This window comes from Acipenser ruthenus, chromosome 18 (genome assembly GCF_902713425.1).
Source record: "Acipenser ruthenus chromosome 18, fAciRut3.2 maternal haplotype, whole genome shotgun sequence".
NCBI classification, from domain to species: domain Eukaryota; kingdom Metazoa; phylum Chordata; class Actinopteri; order Acipenseriformes; family Acipenseridae; genus Acipenser; species Acipenser ruthenus.
In genome coordinates this window covers 3,408,607-3,424,525 of record NC_081206.1, presented here as the reverse complement: position 1 = coordinate 3,424,525, position 15,919 = coordinate 3,408,607, and the positions used below count along the sequence as shown (strand labels likewise).

Genomic DNA, 15,919 nt, shown 5'->3' with positions numbered 1-15,919 from the left:
ATCCGGGTTCCAGAGTAACACCGCTGGTAGTCCCTGAACAATTAAATTAAAGGATGTACTTATTCCTACACCTCCCACAAAATCTGCCAAAACACAGAATTATGAAATATCTCGCATTCTAAAATGAATCAAGTCGCTGCTATAATGGAACCACATGCTAGTTTGTGTTGCATTGTATTTTTGTTATGAGAACAATACTCCTAATGCAGATAATATACAAGTTGCGGGCAGTAGCCGAGAGTTAACTTTCAAACCTGACTACTATTTTTTTTTTTGCTTCCCCAATTTGGCAAAAAAAAAAAAAAAAAGCCTAAAGCCAAGTCAGTTTTATTCATCGATACAGTCCATAGGATAAGCTACTGTAATTCACAAATCCTAAATATTACCGAGAAGTGACAATTGTCAAGTCTATTCACTAGAGGTCACTGTTACTATTTTGGATAACTGTAAAAGTAGGCGAATAAACAACATATTTTTTTTTAAAAGTCATTTTCTAGGAAACACGAGTGGGCTGTGGGACGGAAGTGGGAGAGCTGGACAGGTGTTCTTGGAAGAAGTTGGTTAATGCATTTCTCGGATTTCAATGGGCTGTATACATCTGGCAGCACTGTGACGTGTTTGACTCAAGCTATAAATGAATGGAACCAACAGCACAGCAACCACACTGTCCTGCAAGGTACAGAAGCAGCAGCCTACTGTAGTTCAGAACAAACAGTTAAATCACCCTCGGATAACGACAATGGCAGGTGAGTAAACTAAAGACTTGCTTATTTCTGAAAACGTATCAAATCAGTTTTAAATGGGAATAGACTAATTTTAAGGTTATACAAATTTTGTGCATGTTACACAGTAATAATCTGTTTGCAGCTGTTGGAAAATATTTAACTAAGTTATATAAATAGCGATCTTTGGATCCACGTTTATTTAGGAGGGACAGCTTGCATCGTAATAATGCTGGCACTGTTTATTTGAAGACTTTTTTTCAGCTCGGATATGTAGTTAATACAGCTTTTGCAATGAACTAAAGAATATAATTCAAACGCGTGGTTAAAAGATTTATTTTGTTTTGAGTGTATTAAAAACAAGAAAACGTGATCGTTTCGTTGTGGATATGATTATTTGCGCGTTAAAAATACCTTTTAAGGCAACGATTTGAAATTGAAAATAAGCAATATCTGAAGAATGTTTGAAGAGCCAAAGGGTTGTGGGAAGCGTGTTGTTTCCGAATTCCCTGGGGTCTAAAAACGGGTATTTTGTATACATGTTAATTATGAAGATGGAAGCATTTATAATGCAGCCTAGGACTGTGCGTTGCTATGAGAGAAGCAGGGATTCATTGTGGAGAGGAATACACACTAACACTGATGCCACCAATATAGCATATACCAGAAGACACGAAAAAAAACTAAGTTCATAAGTTAATTTGACTAAATGGGGTACTCAACTATTTTAGTCACCGTTTCATTTACTCATTTTCTAACCAATAATAATAATAATAATAATAATAATAATAATAATAATAATAATAATTTATTATTATTATTATTATTATTATTATAATCTTTAATTGTGCAACAAGCATGTTTGGTATTATAGAAAAGTGTTTCAAAATATGTAAACTTCACTTTTGTTTGTATGTCAGTTATTTCTAATTAGGAAACGTTTCTTTTTTCAATGCAATGTAAAACTCTACATGGAAAATTAATGTATTAATTCTGCACTATTATGCAGTTTACAGTTTGGTCTGGAAACGCATATACTGTAAGACAAATACTCGCTAAAATTACTGCAAAGCAATTCTCGAAAAATAGTTTAGCTCACAGAAGTGACATTTAAAATAATAAGGAAAGCTGTCTGTAATGACAGCCGCCACATCTTTAAAAACTGGGGGTAATGTGTTAATATGTTATTGAAAGGCAAACTACAACTATCTAAAATGGGTTGCTAGGCAAGTGTCTCGAACAGTATAGTATAGTATAGATCACTCTACGCTGAATTTAATTTAAAAATGCTTTGAGAGTGAGACCGCTAAAGGAAAATCATACAGACTCGATACAGAGGCAACAGAACTGAATTGTAAAAGTAAAACAAAACAAATCGATTTTAAGATTTTTTTCGGTAACTTCCAATACAGACAAATGTATACAATCTAGATTATTTATTGCCAGTTAGCAAGAAATACTATGTACTGTGCATCTGTAGATTATAAACTTTGTCACTGTGTATAATTCTTTGCTAAAGTGTAAACAGTTGAATGTGAGCTGCCTGCAGCTGGGTTTGGTGTTATCTTAATATTTACTTAAAACTAGCCCTGCCAAAAAAAAAAAAAAAAAAAAAAAAAAAAAAGTTATCAATTTTAAATGCAAGCTGCAGCGTTTTGAATTTAAATTGTTGTTTAGCATTTCTCTCCCAACTTTTACCCTGGTTTGCCATGTTTATTAATACCATGCCTCGTTATTCTTTACAAAGCTTACCTATACTTTATTATGCTTTCACTGTGCTTTATTACTGTGTGTTTTCACTATGATAAACGTATATAAGGGTTAATCGGTCCCTGTGCAATCTGCTTTGCGTTGCAGTGCTGCAAGCCCAGCCGCCACAGTGCCTGCAGCTTCTATTACCTACAATTAAACCCCACTGATTAGGTACCCTAAAAACGTCAGCTGCAACTCCAATCAGTAACTTTCCAAGGGCTAGCAGATTACAAACCTAATGAACCCCAGGGGAGTTGCATTCCCAGCCCCAGGATTAAAGCATTCAATCAATACAGATTCCTCTGCTCTTTCCAGCACCACAGTAGATCTCCCCTGAGCCTTCATTTTCTTGCTAAAATTCGACCTTAAAGCCCAACCTTATCAGGCAGTGTGAAATGTGAGCCTTCATAATTTATGTCCTTGAACTGAAAGATGTTATAACAGCAGAACTAAAAAAAAAAAAAAGCTGAGAATTTCAAAAACCCAAAGTAAAGTTTAGGGTATTTTTTCTCTTTCAAGCTTCTTTGAGCTTCACAGATACAGTATTTACAGCTTTACAAACTGCAGTGTTCTAGTGGCACAACAAGGAATAACTTCACTATCACCCCCCCCGTCCCCCGTCCCCCCCCGTCCCCCCGTCCCGACTGTTTTACAATGATTTTATTTAATGAAAGTGTGCTGTATACAGTCCGAGTACAACATAGTGTAAATGGACTGACTTTCTGATAACAAAAAAAACAAAAAGGTGCTGGCTGGATATTGATAGAAAAGGCTACTTAGCCGTGTTGTTGATCCTGTATCATCGGGATCCTTTGTTCTGCATTGGATTTACAGACTTTTGGGAGGACAAATGGAAACAACAGCTTTTCAAAGTTGGAGTGCAAGCTCAAATTTAGCAATTCAAATAAATGAGAACTACCTTGTTCCAAAAATGAGGTACCTTGACATTAGGCCACTATGGTATATTAGTTAGCCTAGAGCATTCACCTGCATTTGTATTTATTTGTTCATTTTCCATCAACTACTGCAATGCCAGAGGCGCCAATCCTATTTAGACAACAGTGTGATGTTATCATGGTCTGCTGTGCACTTTGGCGAAAGTCTTCATCCATCACGCTACCTGTGGTGCTGACAGGGTGATTGATCATCGCCACACCAGAGACTCAAAGAGAGTATCTTTTCTATTTTTGGTTACACTCTCAAACAATTACTGAGACGATGACTACGACTACTGCTACTACCACAGCTCCAAATGCACAGTTTCTTTTGGTTCATTAACATAACACTATTTTGACATGCTCAACACTGAAATGCAATTGTGTATCAAAGGGTTGCACATCATTTCAAACAGGTTCTGTTGAACCATTCAAGTCTTTGCATATAGTCTTTAAATAACAAACATTCTGTTTATATACCTAGCACTCGTTGCCAGCACTGGCAGGAGCATGGGGCTTGGAAACTGTTTGACTAACATATAAAAGCCCTTCTATTAAGCAAGAGTTTTCCAGACTTTACAGCTTTAGAATGCCTGCTTTTCACTAGCACGTTTATGCAAAGCTTCAGGAGACAGGATTCAAAATAGTGTAAATATTGTGCAGAGTGGACACGGTCACTATTTTATTTCTGAATATAAACCACTTCTGTGCCTGTTTAATGATGCACTTTCTGTGGGGCACACAGCACCTCCTGATGATTAGCTTCCTCACAATCACTTAGGAATGTTTTCTTCCCCAACAGCAGCACAGTAATGCTGAACAGCTGTTTATTAATCCCCTTGCACATTCCTGTGGCTGATTTCATGACAAGCACCTCAAGGTGTTTTAGATGAGATAGATATTATTGGTAAATCCTGGACAATGCCCGATACAGATGCCCATAACCGACGCTCTATTTTCTTCTCTGGTTCACAGCTCTGGACATTGAGAGGTGCGAGTTGGAATGCGAGATAAACAACTTTGGTCACCGAACGTACCTGAACGGCAGAGATCGGCTGATTGTGAGGAGGGGCCAGCCTTTCACCATCACCCTGCATCTCCGCTCTGGGCAATTCCAGCCTGGCGTGACCACCTTCAGCTTTGTCGCCGAGACAGGTAACCTTTCACAATACTGCGGAAGCTCAAATTAAAAGGAGACCTTTTAGGATCTTAAAACCTAGAATATGAAGGTCAGAATGAACTAAAAACTTTAAAAACACTTTATATAATTTTTTTTTTTTTTTTTTAAATTTATTTATTTATTTATTTATATATATATATATATATATATATATATATATATATATATATATATATATAGCTCAAAGAGCCAGCTGCCCTACGTATATATATATATATATATATATATATATATATATATATATATATATATATATATATATATATATATATATATAGGCAGAATGTTTGCACTCAGGAAACAATATGCATCCCGACTGATATTCCAGTCTCAGTGGAAAATAAGTATAAACACATACATGCTTTGAGAGCTTCCACCGGAAAGGCTTGAACTGTGAACTTCAAGACCCAGTGAGAAAATAGCCCTTCAGTTTATCATAACATCAATAACAAAAGCTGGACTGGGTCCAAGTGCTTTTTATTCTGGAGAGCTTCAAAGAATAAGGTGAACACAGTGGAACACTGCTTGCCCTCCTGATTTTGTCTTAGAAAAAAAAAAAAAAACAATTTGATCAAAAAGCTTTAACTCATAAGTTACTGTTCAGGAAACACATCAGGAAGTGGCTGTGACCGTGGCTTATCAAGCTCGTAGTAAAACCTGGAATGGGTGAAACTGCTATGCAACCTGTTATTTCCATCCCTGTATATGATGGCTTCTTTAATACATTTAGGTATTCTTGACATTTGTCGACTGTTAATGCCATAAAACAAAAAAAAGTGATTTGTGAACGGGGCACTAGAGAAGCCATGAAGCAGTAACAAGTGCACACATGTTGTAGCAGAATTTTAACTGTAAACATATCTCCACCTTCTTAAAACCTAGAATATGAAGATTGGAATGAACTAAACAATTAATTTTAAAAAAGGCTCTTTAAAAAAAGAATATTATATTATTTATATATATATATATATATATATATATATATATATATATATATATATATATATATATATATATATATATATATATATATATATATATATATATATATATATATAATTATTGGCATCCCCACTGATACTCCAGTGGAAAATAAGTATAAACACATACATGCTTTGAGAGCTTCCACCGGAAAGGCATGAACTGTGAACTTCAAGACCCAGTGAGAAAATAGCCCATCAGTTTATCATAACATCAATAACAAAAGCTGGACTGGGTCCAGGTGCTTTTTATTCTGATCAAAAAGCTTTAACTCATAAGTTACTGTTCAGGAAACACATCAGGAAGTGGCTGTGGCTTATCAAGCTCGTAGTAAAACCTGGAATGGGTGAAACTGCTATGCAACTGGAGTCTTATTTCCAGACCTGCATATGTTGGCTTCTTTAATACATTTAGGTGTTCTTCACATTTGTCGGCTGTTCATGCCATAAAACAAAAAAAGTGATTTGTGAACGGGGCACTAGAGAAGCCATGAAGCAGTAACAAGTACCATGCCATGAGAATGGAACACAATGGTGAAATGGTTACCAACGTTTCTCCGGTCAGAAAGCTTGGTGACTTCATAGAAAGTGAAGTGTATGCCGGCTCCACTTGCAGATAAACAAGGCAGTATACTGTAAGCGATCACAAATGTAACATGACATTGCTGCTCATCTGAGAAAGTTGTAGACTTACTGATTAGCCTTAAATGGTTATTACTATAGCCCTGGAATGCATTTGTTCAACTAGTAATAGTTAATGTCATCTTTGTTTAACTGTTTTTTGACATTAAATATTATAAGATCTCATCAAAACAGTCACATCATTTCCTGTGTTTCTTTCCAGTACTGCAATGTTCAAATTCAGCCAGTAACTCTCAAATTCACTTGACTGACGTGTCGGTTCTCTGTTAAAATTACGACATTTTCTGAAGCAGTCTGGCTAGTCTAGACTGCCAACATAAATAACCAATGCTGCCAGCCTCAATACACAGCACTGTATCCAACATTAGAAAGAGACTGGAAAAAAGTATTATTGTGTAGGTGGCGGGTCTTGATAGATTTTCCTTAGATCTGATCACCCAATGTCAGTGCTGGAATATCGGTATTGTAGATGCTTTGAGCATGGATTTTACATAATTCGATTTTGTACAGCAAGTCTCCAGATCCTGGAGGAAACATTTAGGAAATGCATGTGCAAAACCACTATTACAAACAGATTAGATATTTTCACGGGTTCTCTTACTTTTACTGGAATATTATTAGAAACAGTGATTCATTCTTTTTTTCTGCCTCTACTCTGCAGGCCCCTGCCCGTGCGAGTCAGCCGGCACCAAGGCAGAGTTCTCCCTCTCGGGCGCGGTCGATCTGAACCAGTGGAGTGCGGCGGTGTCCTGCCACTCAGGCAACACCGTGTCCCTGTCCATCTGCTCTCCGCCCGACGCCAGGATTGGCCGCTACTCGCTGACAATGACGCAGGGCGGCAGCACCCGGCTCGGAGACTTCATCCTGCTCTTTAACCCCTGGTGTCCAGGTAACATTCTTTTCTAGTTTGGTAGAGGTGCAGCCTTTAAATTAGACAGTACGTCTAGTTCATTCAATGTGAAAGCAGGTTTGCCACCAGCTTATGCTGCTGGCAAAGGTGAATTAACAGACCGCAGAGCATTTATAGAGTGGAGCGACATCAGCTACTGAAGACTACTGTGGAGTGAGCCAAGAATGTTCCGATAACTTAACACAGACACCTCAGAATTATACTGGAAGCCAGTGGAAATTTGGTGGACTGGATATGTGGGCAGTGTATTGTTAAAGAGCTGAAGTTTCAATAGGGCCGATTTCAGCAGGCCAGCCAGAAGAGCATTACTGTACATTAATCAATACGGCACACACAATACAAGCACAAAGCTTTCAACAGAAACGTCACATGTTGTCTACTACCTTGCTTTCTGCTGTTTTTATCTACAGGTGATTCCGTGTACATGGAGGACGAGGAAGAGCTCAAAGAGTATGTGTTGACTCAGGATGGACTGATCTTCCGCGGAACTGAAAAACACATTACACACTGTGCCTGGAACTTCGGACAGGTATCAGGGTTCGAGTACAGGGTGTAGGCACACCACCAACTTGCTTTGTTATTGATCATTCTGGTGACGCTTCTTTTCAAGTCATAATAAACCTAATTAAAAATATCACCCAAAGGAAGAGATGCCTTTCCTAACTAATTTATTTCGCTTTCTGACCTCAGAAATCAATACATGGGTTTAAAAAAACCAGTCTCGTTTTCAAATATGACCGTGCCAAGAACACATCTTTAGGGTGAATGTAGGTCTTTCTGTGACTTTCGTTCACTGGGATGTGTATTTCTGTTTCCTCCTCGTCTAGTTTGAACCCGGCATCCTGGATGCTTGCCTGCAGCTGTTGGACATGAACCCTAAATACTTAAGTAACGCAGACCAGGACTGCTCCAAAAGAAACGACCCGATCTATGTGAGCAGGGTGGTGAGCGCAATGGTGAGTAACACATTGAACACACGTGATGGTGAGTAACATATCAACGATCTGGGACCATCACAATAAGACAGTAAAACAAACCCAAAACAGCGTGGTACAAGTGGCAGGTGTTTCTATCAGTGCCACTTTCTACTGGATCTTGGGAGATGGAAGCCAGTGGAATGCAGGTGTGATTTCTCGTTTCCAGATAAACTGCAATGATGATAAGGGGGTGCTGGCTGGCAACTGGGGTGACTGCTCTGACGGGGTGAGCCCGATGAGCTGGAATGGCAGTGTGGAGATTCTCCGGAACTGGTCTGGGTTGGCCTGCCAGCCAGTCAAGTACGGCCAGTGCTGGGTGTTCGCTGCAGTCGGTTGTACAGGTACAATGTTTTCATTACCGGTGCTCTGCATCAGATTCTTGAAGCAGAACCGTGATAAGATGACCATTTCTAACCGACGGTGATATTTTTAAATGCCATTTTCCAATCTGATTCTCACAGTTCTGCGAGCTCTGGGGATCCCCAGTCGTGTTGTCACAAACTTCCTGTCTGCCCACGACAGCAACAGCAACTTGATCATTGAGCGCTACTATGATGAAAACGGGACCATAATCAAAAAAACTCGAGATTCTATATGGTAAGAAACCCTAAAGTTTTACTACATTAAAAATTGAAGACTGCTTTTGTTTTCCTTCAAGAAATAATGATGTAAAGAGCTTTGGGAATGAAGCACACAGTTCTGTATTTATAAAACGTTTTGCTGAATGTTTAGCCGCTTTCTATTTCATGTAGCTTCCAACTTGCTAATTACTGTCGATGTAATTCCTTCTGAATGCTCATCCTTCTCACTCAGTGCTTACATTGCATGTGGAACGCACTATCAAAATATTTACGTTAAAGTTCAACACAGGTCGCAATTAATTGTATACATAGCCACAGACATAGTCTACACTGATATAGAAGCAGGAAAGATCCAGGAGGGCTGTCCTGGAAGAACTTGAAGACCCATATTTTAATTTATTTTTAGCCTATACATGTTTCATATTAGCAACCAAATACACTTTTTGTTAACTGATATGTTTGTGGGTTATCAAGTTTATCCACCACATGTTTTTTAGGTCCCCTACTGAACCATCGAAGCCACTAGTGTACCCGCCCCCACTTTTTAGTATAGGAGACCCTACAATACAGTGAACGTTGTTTACCACCCCCTGCAGGAACTTCCACTGCTGGGTAGAGTCCTGGATGACCCGCCCAGACCTCAAACCAGGGTTTGATGGATGGCAGGCGAGTGACCCGACCCCCCAGGAGAGAAGTGAAGGTAATGTTTTAGCTCCACTTGATCCAATCAGGACAGGTTCAGTTTCCTTGAACGTCCCAGAAAAAAAGACGGCAAGACCGATTTTATCGTTCGAATTACAAGGCTTACAGAGTTTTCTGAATAGCTGGTTTAAGAATTAATGCTGCAGTCCTAACTATGCTCCCGGGTAATTTCCTGATCAGTTTGTCTGCAACGTATTTGTAAAAAAAAAGTATGCCACATTTTATGTAAAAGTCTTTGATACAGTCTTCATTTTAGATTGTATAGCGGTTACTTTCAATACAGTCTATCAGCCGCAAATCCTGTTCTCTCTCCCTCTCTTTAGGAGTTTTCTGCTGTGGGCCTATCTCAGTAAAAGCAATAAAGGAAGGAGAGCTGACCTTCAAGTACGACGCCCCCTTTGTGTTTGCAGAGGTCAATGCAGACGTGGTGTGCTGGATGCAGCGCAAAGACGGCAGCCAGGAGAAGTTGAGTTTCTTTAATCGGGTAGGCCAGAGCATCAGCACCAAGAGCGTGGGCAAAGACGGCAGAGAGGACATCACACATTTATACAAGTACCCTGAAGGTAAGGGGCAGTTCCTCCAAATGCATCCTCAAAAGTGCTAATGCTAAGCACTTTAGAATGGTTTCATATTAATTTTATATTTACACAGTTGTCGTTCTCTTAATTATAATAATTAGTTATTCAGCTGTGACTCCATTCAGGTGCAACCAACCACAAACTACTCTCTTTTACAGGGTTACTGTGGCTGATTGTTTACCATGTCTTCTACTTCCTCATTCATTCCTGCACATGCCTTATCAATCTATCATTCCAATCCGAAGGCAAAGTGGACAACTCTACTTATGCCAGTGTCAGCTCCAGCAAACTGGTTTAGCATAACCAACACATTTTCTTTCATACGATTACCTATACATTTCACTCTACACCAGGCTCTGAGGAGGAGAGGCATGTGTTTGAGAAAGCCAACCACCAGAACATGCTGCTGAAACCAAAGCCCGCACCAGGCCTGCACCTCAAGATCAAGGTGACAGAGGGCATGAGGAATGGGTGTGACTTCGATGTCTACGCAGTTGTCACCAACAACACGCCCAAGCCCAAGCTGTGCCGCCTGATGTTCTGTGCCCGTGCTGCCCGCTACAACAGCACTGTGGGGGAAGAGTGTGGCATGAAGGACCTGCTCAATATGCAGATCCCACCTAACGAAGGTGAGGTCCACTGCAATACACTCTCCCCAATGTCATACTGAGACTTCCCAGACTTCAGCAAAAAAGAAATGAGAGACTATTTTGAAACCTCCAGCTCCCCCACTAACTTTTTGTATTTTTGATTACATATACATTTTTATTTAAAGGTTTGAACCTTTTGTTTTACTATACGAGTGGGATAGATTGGTACCAAACAACATCTCATGTTTGTTGTACATGCTGTAAAGATCTTGCCTGTGAAAATGAACTGATTTTCTTTGATTTCAGAGAAGCAGATCTCCCTAAGACTAAATTACAGCAAGTACTGTGAAGCCATAACAGAGGACAACCTCATCAAGCTGGTAGCTCTTCTCATCGACTATGAAACCAAGGATGCTACGTTGGCAGTGAGGGACATTTATCTGGAGAACCCCGAGATTAAAATTAAGGTAGATGCATTGTTAATACCCACACCCAGATTCAACTTGAAGTATGAACATTTTGAGATTCCTGGATAAACATCACTATTCACAAAACCTTACTGTTTTAAAGAATGTTGTTCATTTCCAACAAATTTCACAGAGGTTTGGAGGTTTATTAAAATAGACTGCTTGGTGATATTAATGAGTGCAGTATCAGTGCAATGATCGTATCACTCTCATGATGTGGCCTGTCTTCAAGTCTCATGACACTGAATAAGGTCCTTCTCATTCGCTATGTTATTAAAATGTCTACTTTGCTGGTCCTTCAAGGTAGGAAACTGTAGTTTGTTTGTTTCTTTTCAGATACTGGGTGAACCGAAACAGAACCGCAAGCTGGCTGCCGAGATCACATTGAAGAACCCCCTGTCTGAGCCGCTGCAAGGCTGTTTGTTCTGTGTGGAGGGGGCCAACCTCACTGATGGAAAGGCAATCCAAGAACCGTAAGTTACCTCCAATACAGAAATGCAGGACTGTGCCATGCAGTGAGATCTCTAAATGACCATTTGGCTTGCCAAAGTAGATCAGGTAATATTTTTATTTTTCTCTCTTTTTAGCATTGCATCGGTCAGCCCTGGCCAGGAGGCCAAGGTGAAGGTGTACTTCACCCCAAAGCAGTCAGGGCTCAGGAAGCTGGTTGTGGATTTCAACAGCAACAAGCTGCGTGATGTCAAGGGTTACAAGAACATCATCATCGGCAAATAGGCTGTCAGCTGCAAGACATGAAGAAGAGAGGGGGCGCTAAACTGTGAACCAAATCACAAGACTCCCTAACCTTTCAGAAACAAGAAGGGTGGCATTTGTATGTTTTGTTCTGAAGCAAATTTGTGATATTTACAACCAGGGTAGAAAATGTTAAGAAACTAAAGTGTTGATTTGATCAACCAATACCCCACCGGCCTATGTATGTAAAATTGCAGCCAGGCTATCATGTAACAGTAACAATGCTCACACTGTGAATCTCAGCAAGCTCTAAAACTGTTTCAACAGTGTGTGTGTGTGTGTTGCCCAACCCATATCTAAAGTGCTGATAACTCATCTGGAATCAATATCACCATTATACCTTGTGTTTGATTCTGGGTGTGTGTTTTATGTCATTATTATTATTGTGCCAGAAATGTTTCATGCAATTAATAATAATTAGTGTGTCAATTTTGGTGGTTATTTTCAAAATATGTTAAGTGAATATTGTGTACATTTATTACATTTTACAAATTTCACTAATATTAAATCTGCTTTTTTAAAAAATGTAATCTTAAATGCATGTTCTGTTTTTCTCAGTGAAGTGTTTTTCTAAGGAGTAAGCATGCTCAAAATGTGATTTGCATTTCAGTTTCAGTGCTTGTGGTTTCAGTTGCAAGTTTTTTAGTTTTGTTTAGACAATTTTTTTTTTTAGCTTCATGTGAAGAGTCTTCTTTAGACTCTTTCTGACAGGAGTGCTCTAGCACTCGCCTTAAGAATTTATGCCAATAAGGATACGTTTGTATATTTTATATCCCCCGCTGTAGCTCTCTATTGTGAATGAACTACAAGAAACAACAAAATGTGAAAGAAAGAATGAATGAATTTCAAATGGAAGCATACCAAATCCAGAATGATGACTTTTAGCTCTGTGTTAGATAATGAAGTGCCTTTGAAAGATACATAGTTCTGTTTTTGTTGTAATCTTTAGAGTATAAAAACCAAAAGTTTATTTTCATGTTTACTTAGGTCAATCATGAAGAAACCTTTGCTGGTACATTTCAATCTGTACTGATTCAGTGTGTCTTAAATGTTTATACTATAAGAAATCGATCAAGTAACCAAGTAATAAAACACTTGTATACTGTATAAAATTGAAAAGGTAATCTGTCTGTCAAAGCCCTGGTCTGAGAATCATTACAACACAAACGCAATCTTGTCCATCACAAGTGTTATTAAATCATTGATCCAAAACTGTAATATTAATTCCTTAGCATGCATTTTATTGAGGTGTTCCAGAAAAAAAAGGTAAATGGGCTAAAATGTCTGACTCTGCATATATTTTTATATTCATATATATATTGCATTATATTACAGCCTTAAAATATATCAAATACAAATAAACATCTGCACTTCAGAAGCTTGTTTGTCTTTTCATCATTGACCGAAAACACTGTAAGTGGGTAGCTAATGGGAGAGGGTAGCTAATGTGAGAGGGTAGATCATCTAAGAGGGTAGCTAATGGGAGAGGGTAGATAATGGGAGAGGGTAGCCTAATTGGCTGGTGGAGATTTGGTTTTTCATTTTCTTGATTACAATAGTCACAATCAAAACGATGAATTAAAACACGGATGCACGATATAAAAATGATGGATTTTACAGTAAATGAGTAACACCAGAATATGGACAGTCCCTCCTTAATTACACAACAATCATTGCTGAGCGATCATGTTACCCTATACTAAAGTTCATTTTAGTGACACAGCGCCACACACTGCACAGTATGTTTCATATTTGAAAGCTGCAGCACAAAATGAAGCTAAGAGTTTGGAGATAAAAACAAGCAGTTGTTGGCTAAAGCTTCCATCAGAGATATTCAATCTTGTTAAATAATATTTTTGCTTTTTTAGATTTACAAATTCTTCATAATAAATCAACTCTAGGGTTGGGGGTAATAATGAACTTTCTGCATAGCTTATCTTTATACCACAACTACTGGATACATTTAAACACACAGGTACAATAATTACAATGTATTTAAAAGTGTTGTATCATTATTCAATTAATGTACTTACAACAAAAGTGTTTGATAGGAAACCCTTTAATCCCACCCGCATGTGTGTCAAGAGCATGTACAGTAGGAACTACATGCAGTTAATGCACACGCATTTTGAAGAGTAACCCATAGCCACTTAATCCAGCTGCATTCTCTCAAGCTCAGTGACCCAGATCATTTTTCATAAAAAATCAGGTAACCTGCTGGAATTTACAAAATAAACTCCGGAGACTCAGTAAGATAACTTGGCAGGACACAGGCAACGTTTGTATCTAGGTTTTCCATTTTTGGAATTCTCTGGGGAAGAATCTAGAATGAGGATGTTTGACAACTCAGCATAGGCTTTGATCATTTGGAGCTGGACCAGCTGGCAATGCCAGATCATGTGTGTACATGAGGTGTGCTTGAAAAGCTACAGGGAGAGCTCCCGTGGCACGCTTCAGCACAGTGCCAGGCTGTACAAGTGCCATGGTGCCTCACTTTTTATGCACACTAAATTTTCGAGCACCAAAATGTTAGTAAGGGTAATAATGTGGAATGTTAACAGCTAACCGGTGGTATTTCTTTTGCAACTTTCCTGCAATGGGCAACCCACAGCTTAACGCCTAGATGTTAGTTGGTCATTGTGCATATCTGGTTTTTTTTGTTTAATATTTATTTATTGGAAACCTTATCCAGTTCCTAATAAAAGGTGGCAAGAGGATCACCTTTTCCCTTCGAAGGAACACTATGTTATTTAAATTCTTGACTGTACTTGCATGACAGGACTAGAATGATCTTTCGTTAGAATCAAAACAACTCTGGTCAACAGTTTTACAGTAATACTGATGAATGCATTCACTTTGACAAGTCTGAGCTTTCACAAATAATGTTCCACACTTAAATCAACACTTTATCTTGACACAGTATGGCTGGAATGCTTGCACAGAGGGAATACAGATTGGTTGCAACAAGAGTTGTACTGTTTAAAAAAACTCTCAGTTGCATCATAGCAATGGATCCAAGAACCTTGGATTTCACACACAACCTTGTGGATCGAACCATTAGCAGAATTTAAAAGTGGTACCGTTACTGATACAATTCTAATCAAGGTCACAGGAAAAGTACTCCATCCCCAATACAATAGAAGGTGTTTAGAATACATTTATGCTATTAGACTTCCAATCCACACTAACAATGCAATGATGACTGGCATTATAAAAGCACACCCTGTCGTATCCACCACAAAAGCATTCCTGGTAAACACTCATATAGGTTGCGGTTGTTGGGAAATTCCTTTATGAGGCAGTCGTGTCATTTTTTTATTATTATTATTATTATTATTATTATTATTATTATTATTATTATTAATTTCTTAACAGATGCCCATATCCAGGGCGACTTACAATCGTAAGCAAATACATTTCAAGTATCACAGTACAAGTAATAATACAATCATCTGTTCAATTTGCTACAGGCCATCTGTGGTGTTGTGGCCAGTAAGAAGCTCACATACCATTGGCAATTATACACCCATTTACTGACTACCCTAAACAATAAGCAACAGCAAATTGGTTGTTTTCCTTTCTGAAAGTCAGCATTAAACTTGTTAATACTAACGTGGTTAAATTGAAAATTGGAGGTGGAACATCAATGCCATTTGGCAATCCCATTTTGAATTATTAGTTGAATTGGAGTCATTTTAAGTAGGCTAAGCTACACAAAGTGGTGAATCAATTATTGTGCCAAACAGCTTCTTTATCCCTTATGCCATAATGCTAAAAAAATAAATGTGTTAACCTGATTTATTGGTATTGATTTTTTCTAAACGAAAACAGCAAAATATTGTGCAACTTTACAGTCGTTTAAAGAACATAAGTAGAACTTGAGATCTGAGAGAAACAAACATTTGGGGATTAAAACTACTGCTTGGAAAAAAGTATGAGTTAACTCCATAGTAATACTTAATAAAACTAACACTAATATTATCTTCCAGTGATTAATGCACACTGCCAGTAACATTGCATATCCCGGTTTAGTGGGTAGGCAAGTGGAATGGAGTTTAGCTCATCTGGTTAAGTCAAGGAATGTACCAATTCCAAACACTTATTAACATACAGCTGAAGCAATATGTTAATAATTATGTAATGTCAAGAG

General features: G+C 38.4%; 1 protein-coding gene across 1 annotated transcript; it reads left to right on the top strand.

Annotated features, from left to right (window-relative positions):
• Positions 1-528: 528 nt before the first annotated feature.
• Positions 529-13,147, top strand: LOC117421453 (protein-glutamine gamma-glutamyltransferase 2-like). The gene is made up of 13 exons (XM_034905677.2): positions 529-746; positions 4,385-4,564; positions 6,873-7,100; positions 7,532-7,650; positions 7,949-8,077; positions 8,265-8,439; positions 8,560-8,695; positions 9,276-9,379; positions 9,705-9,944; positions 10,313-10,588; positions 10,856-11,016; positions 11,353-11,489; positions 11,604-13,147. Exons 1-13 carry the CDS (start codon positions 635-637, stop codon positions 11,749-11,751), a joined length of 2,145 nt encoding a protein of 714 aa, XP_034761568.2. The 5' UTR covers positions 529-634; the 3' UTR covers positions 11,752-13,147.
• Positions 13,148-15,919: the final 2,772 nt, after the last annotated feature.

Coding starts and splice junctions, on each gene's coding strand:
- LOC117421453 (XM_034905677.2), top strand. CDS start 635: ATGAATGGAACCAACAGCACAGCAACCACACTGTCCTGCAAGGTACAG. Junction 7,651..7,948: donor GTGCCTGGAACTTCGGACAG/GTATCAGGGTTC, acceptor CTCCTCGTCTAG/TTTGAACCCGGCATCCTGGA. Junction 11,490..11,603: donor GGAAAGGCAATCCAAGAACC/GTAAGTTACCTC, acceptor CTCTCTTTTTAG/CATTGCATCGGTCAGCCCTG.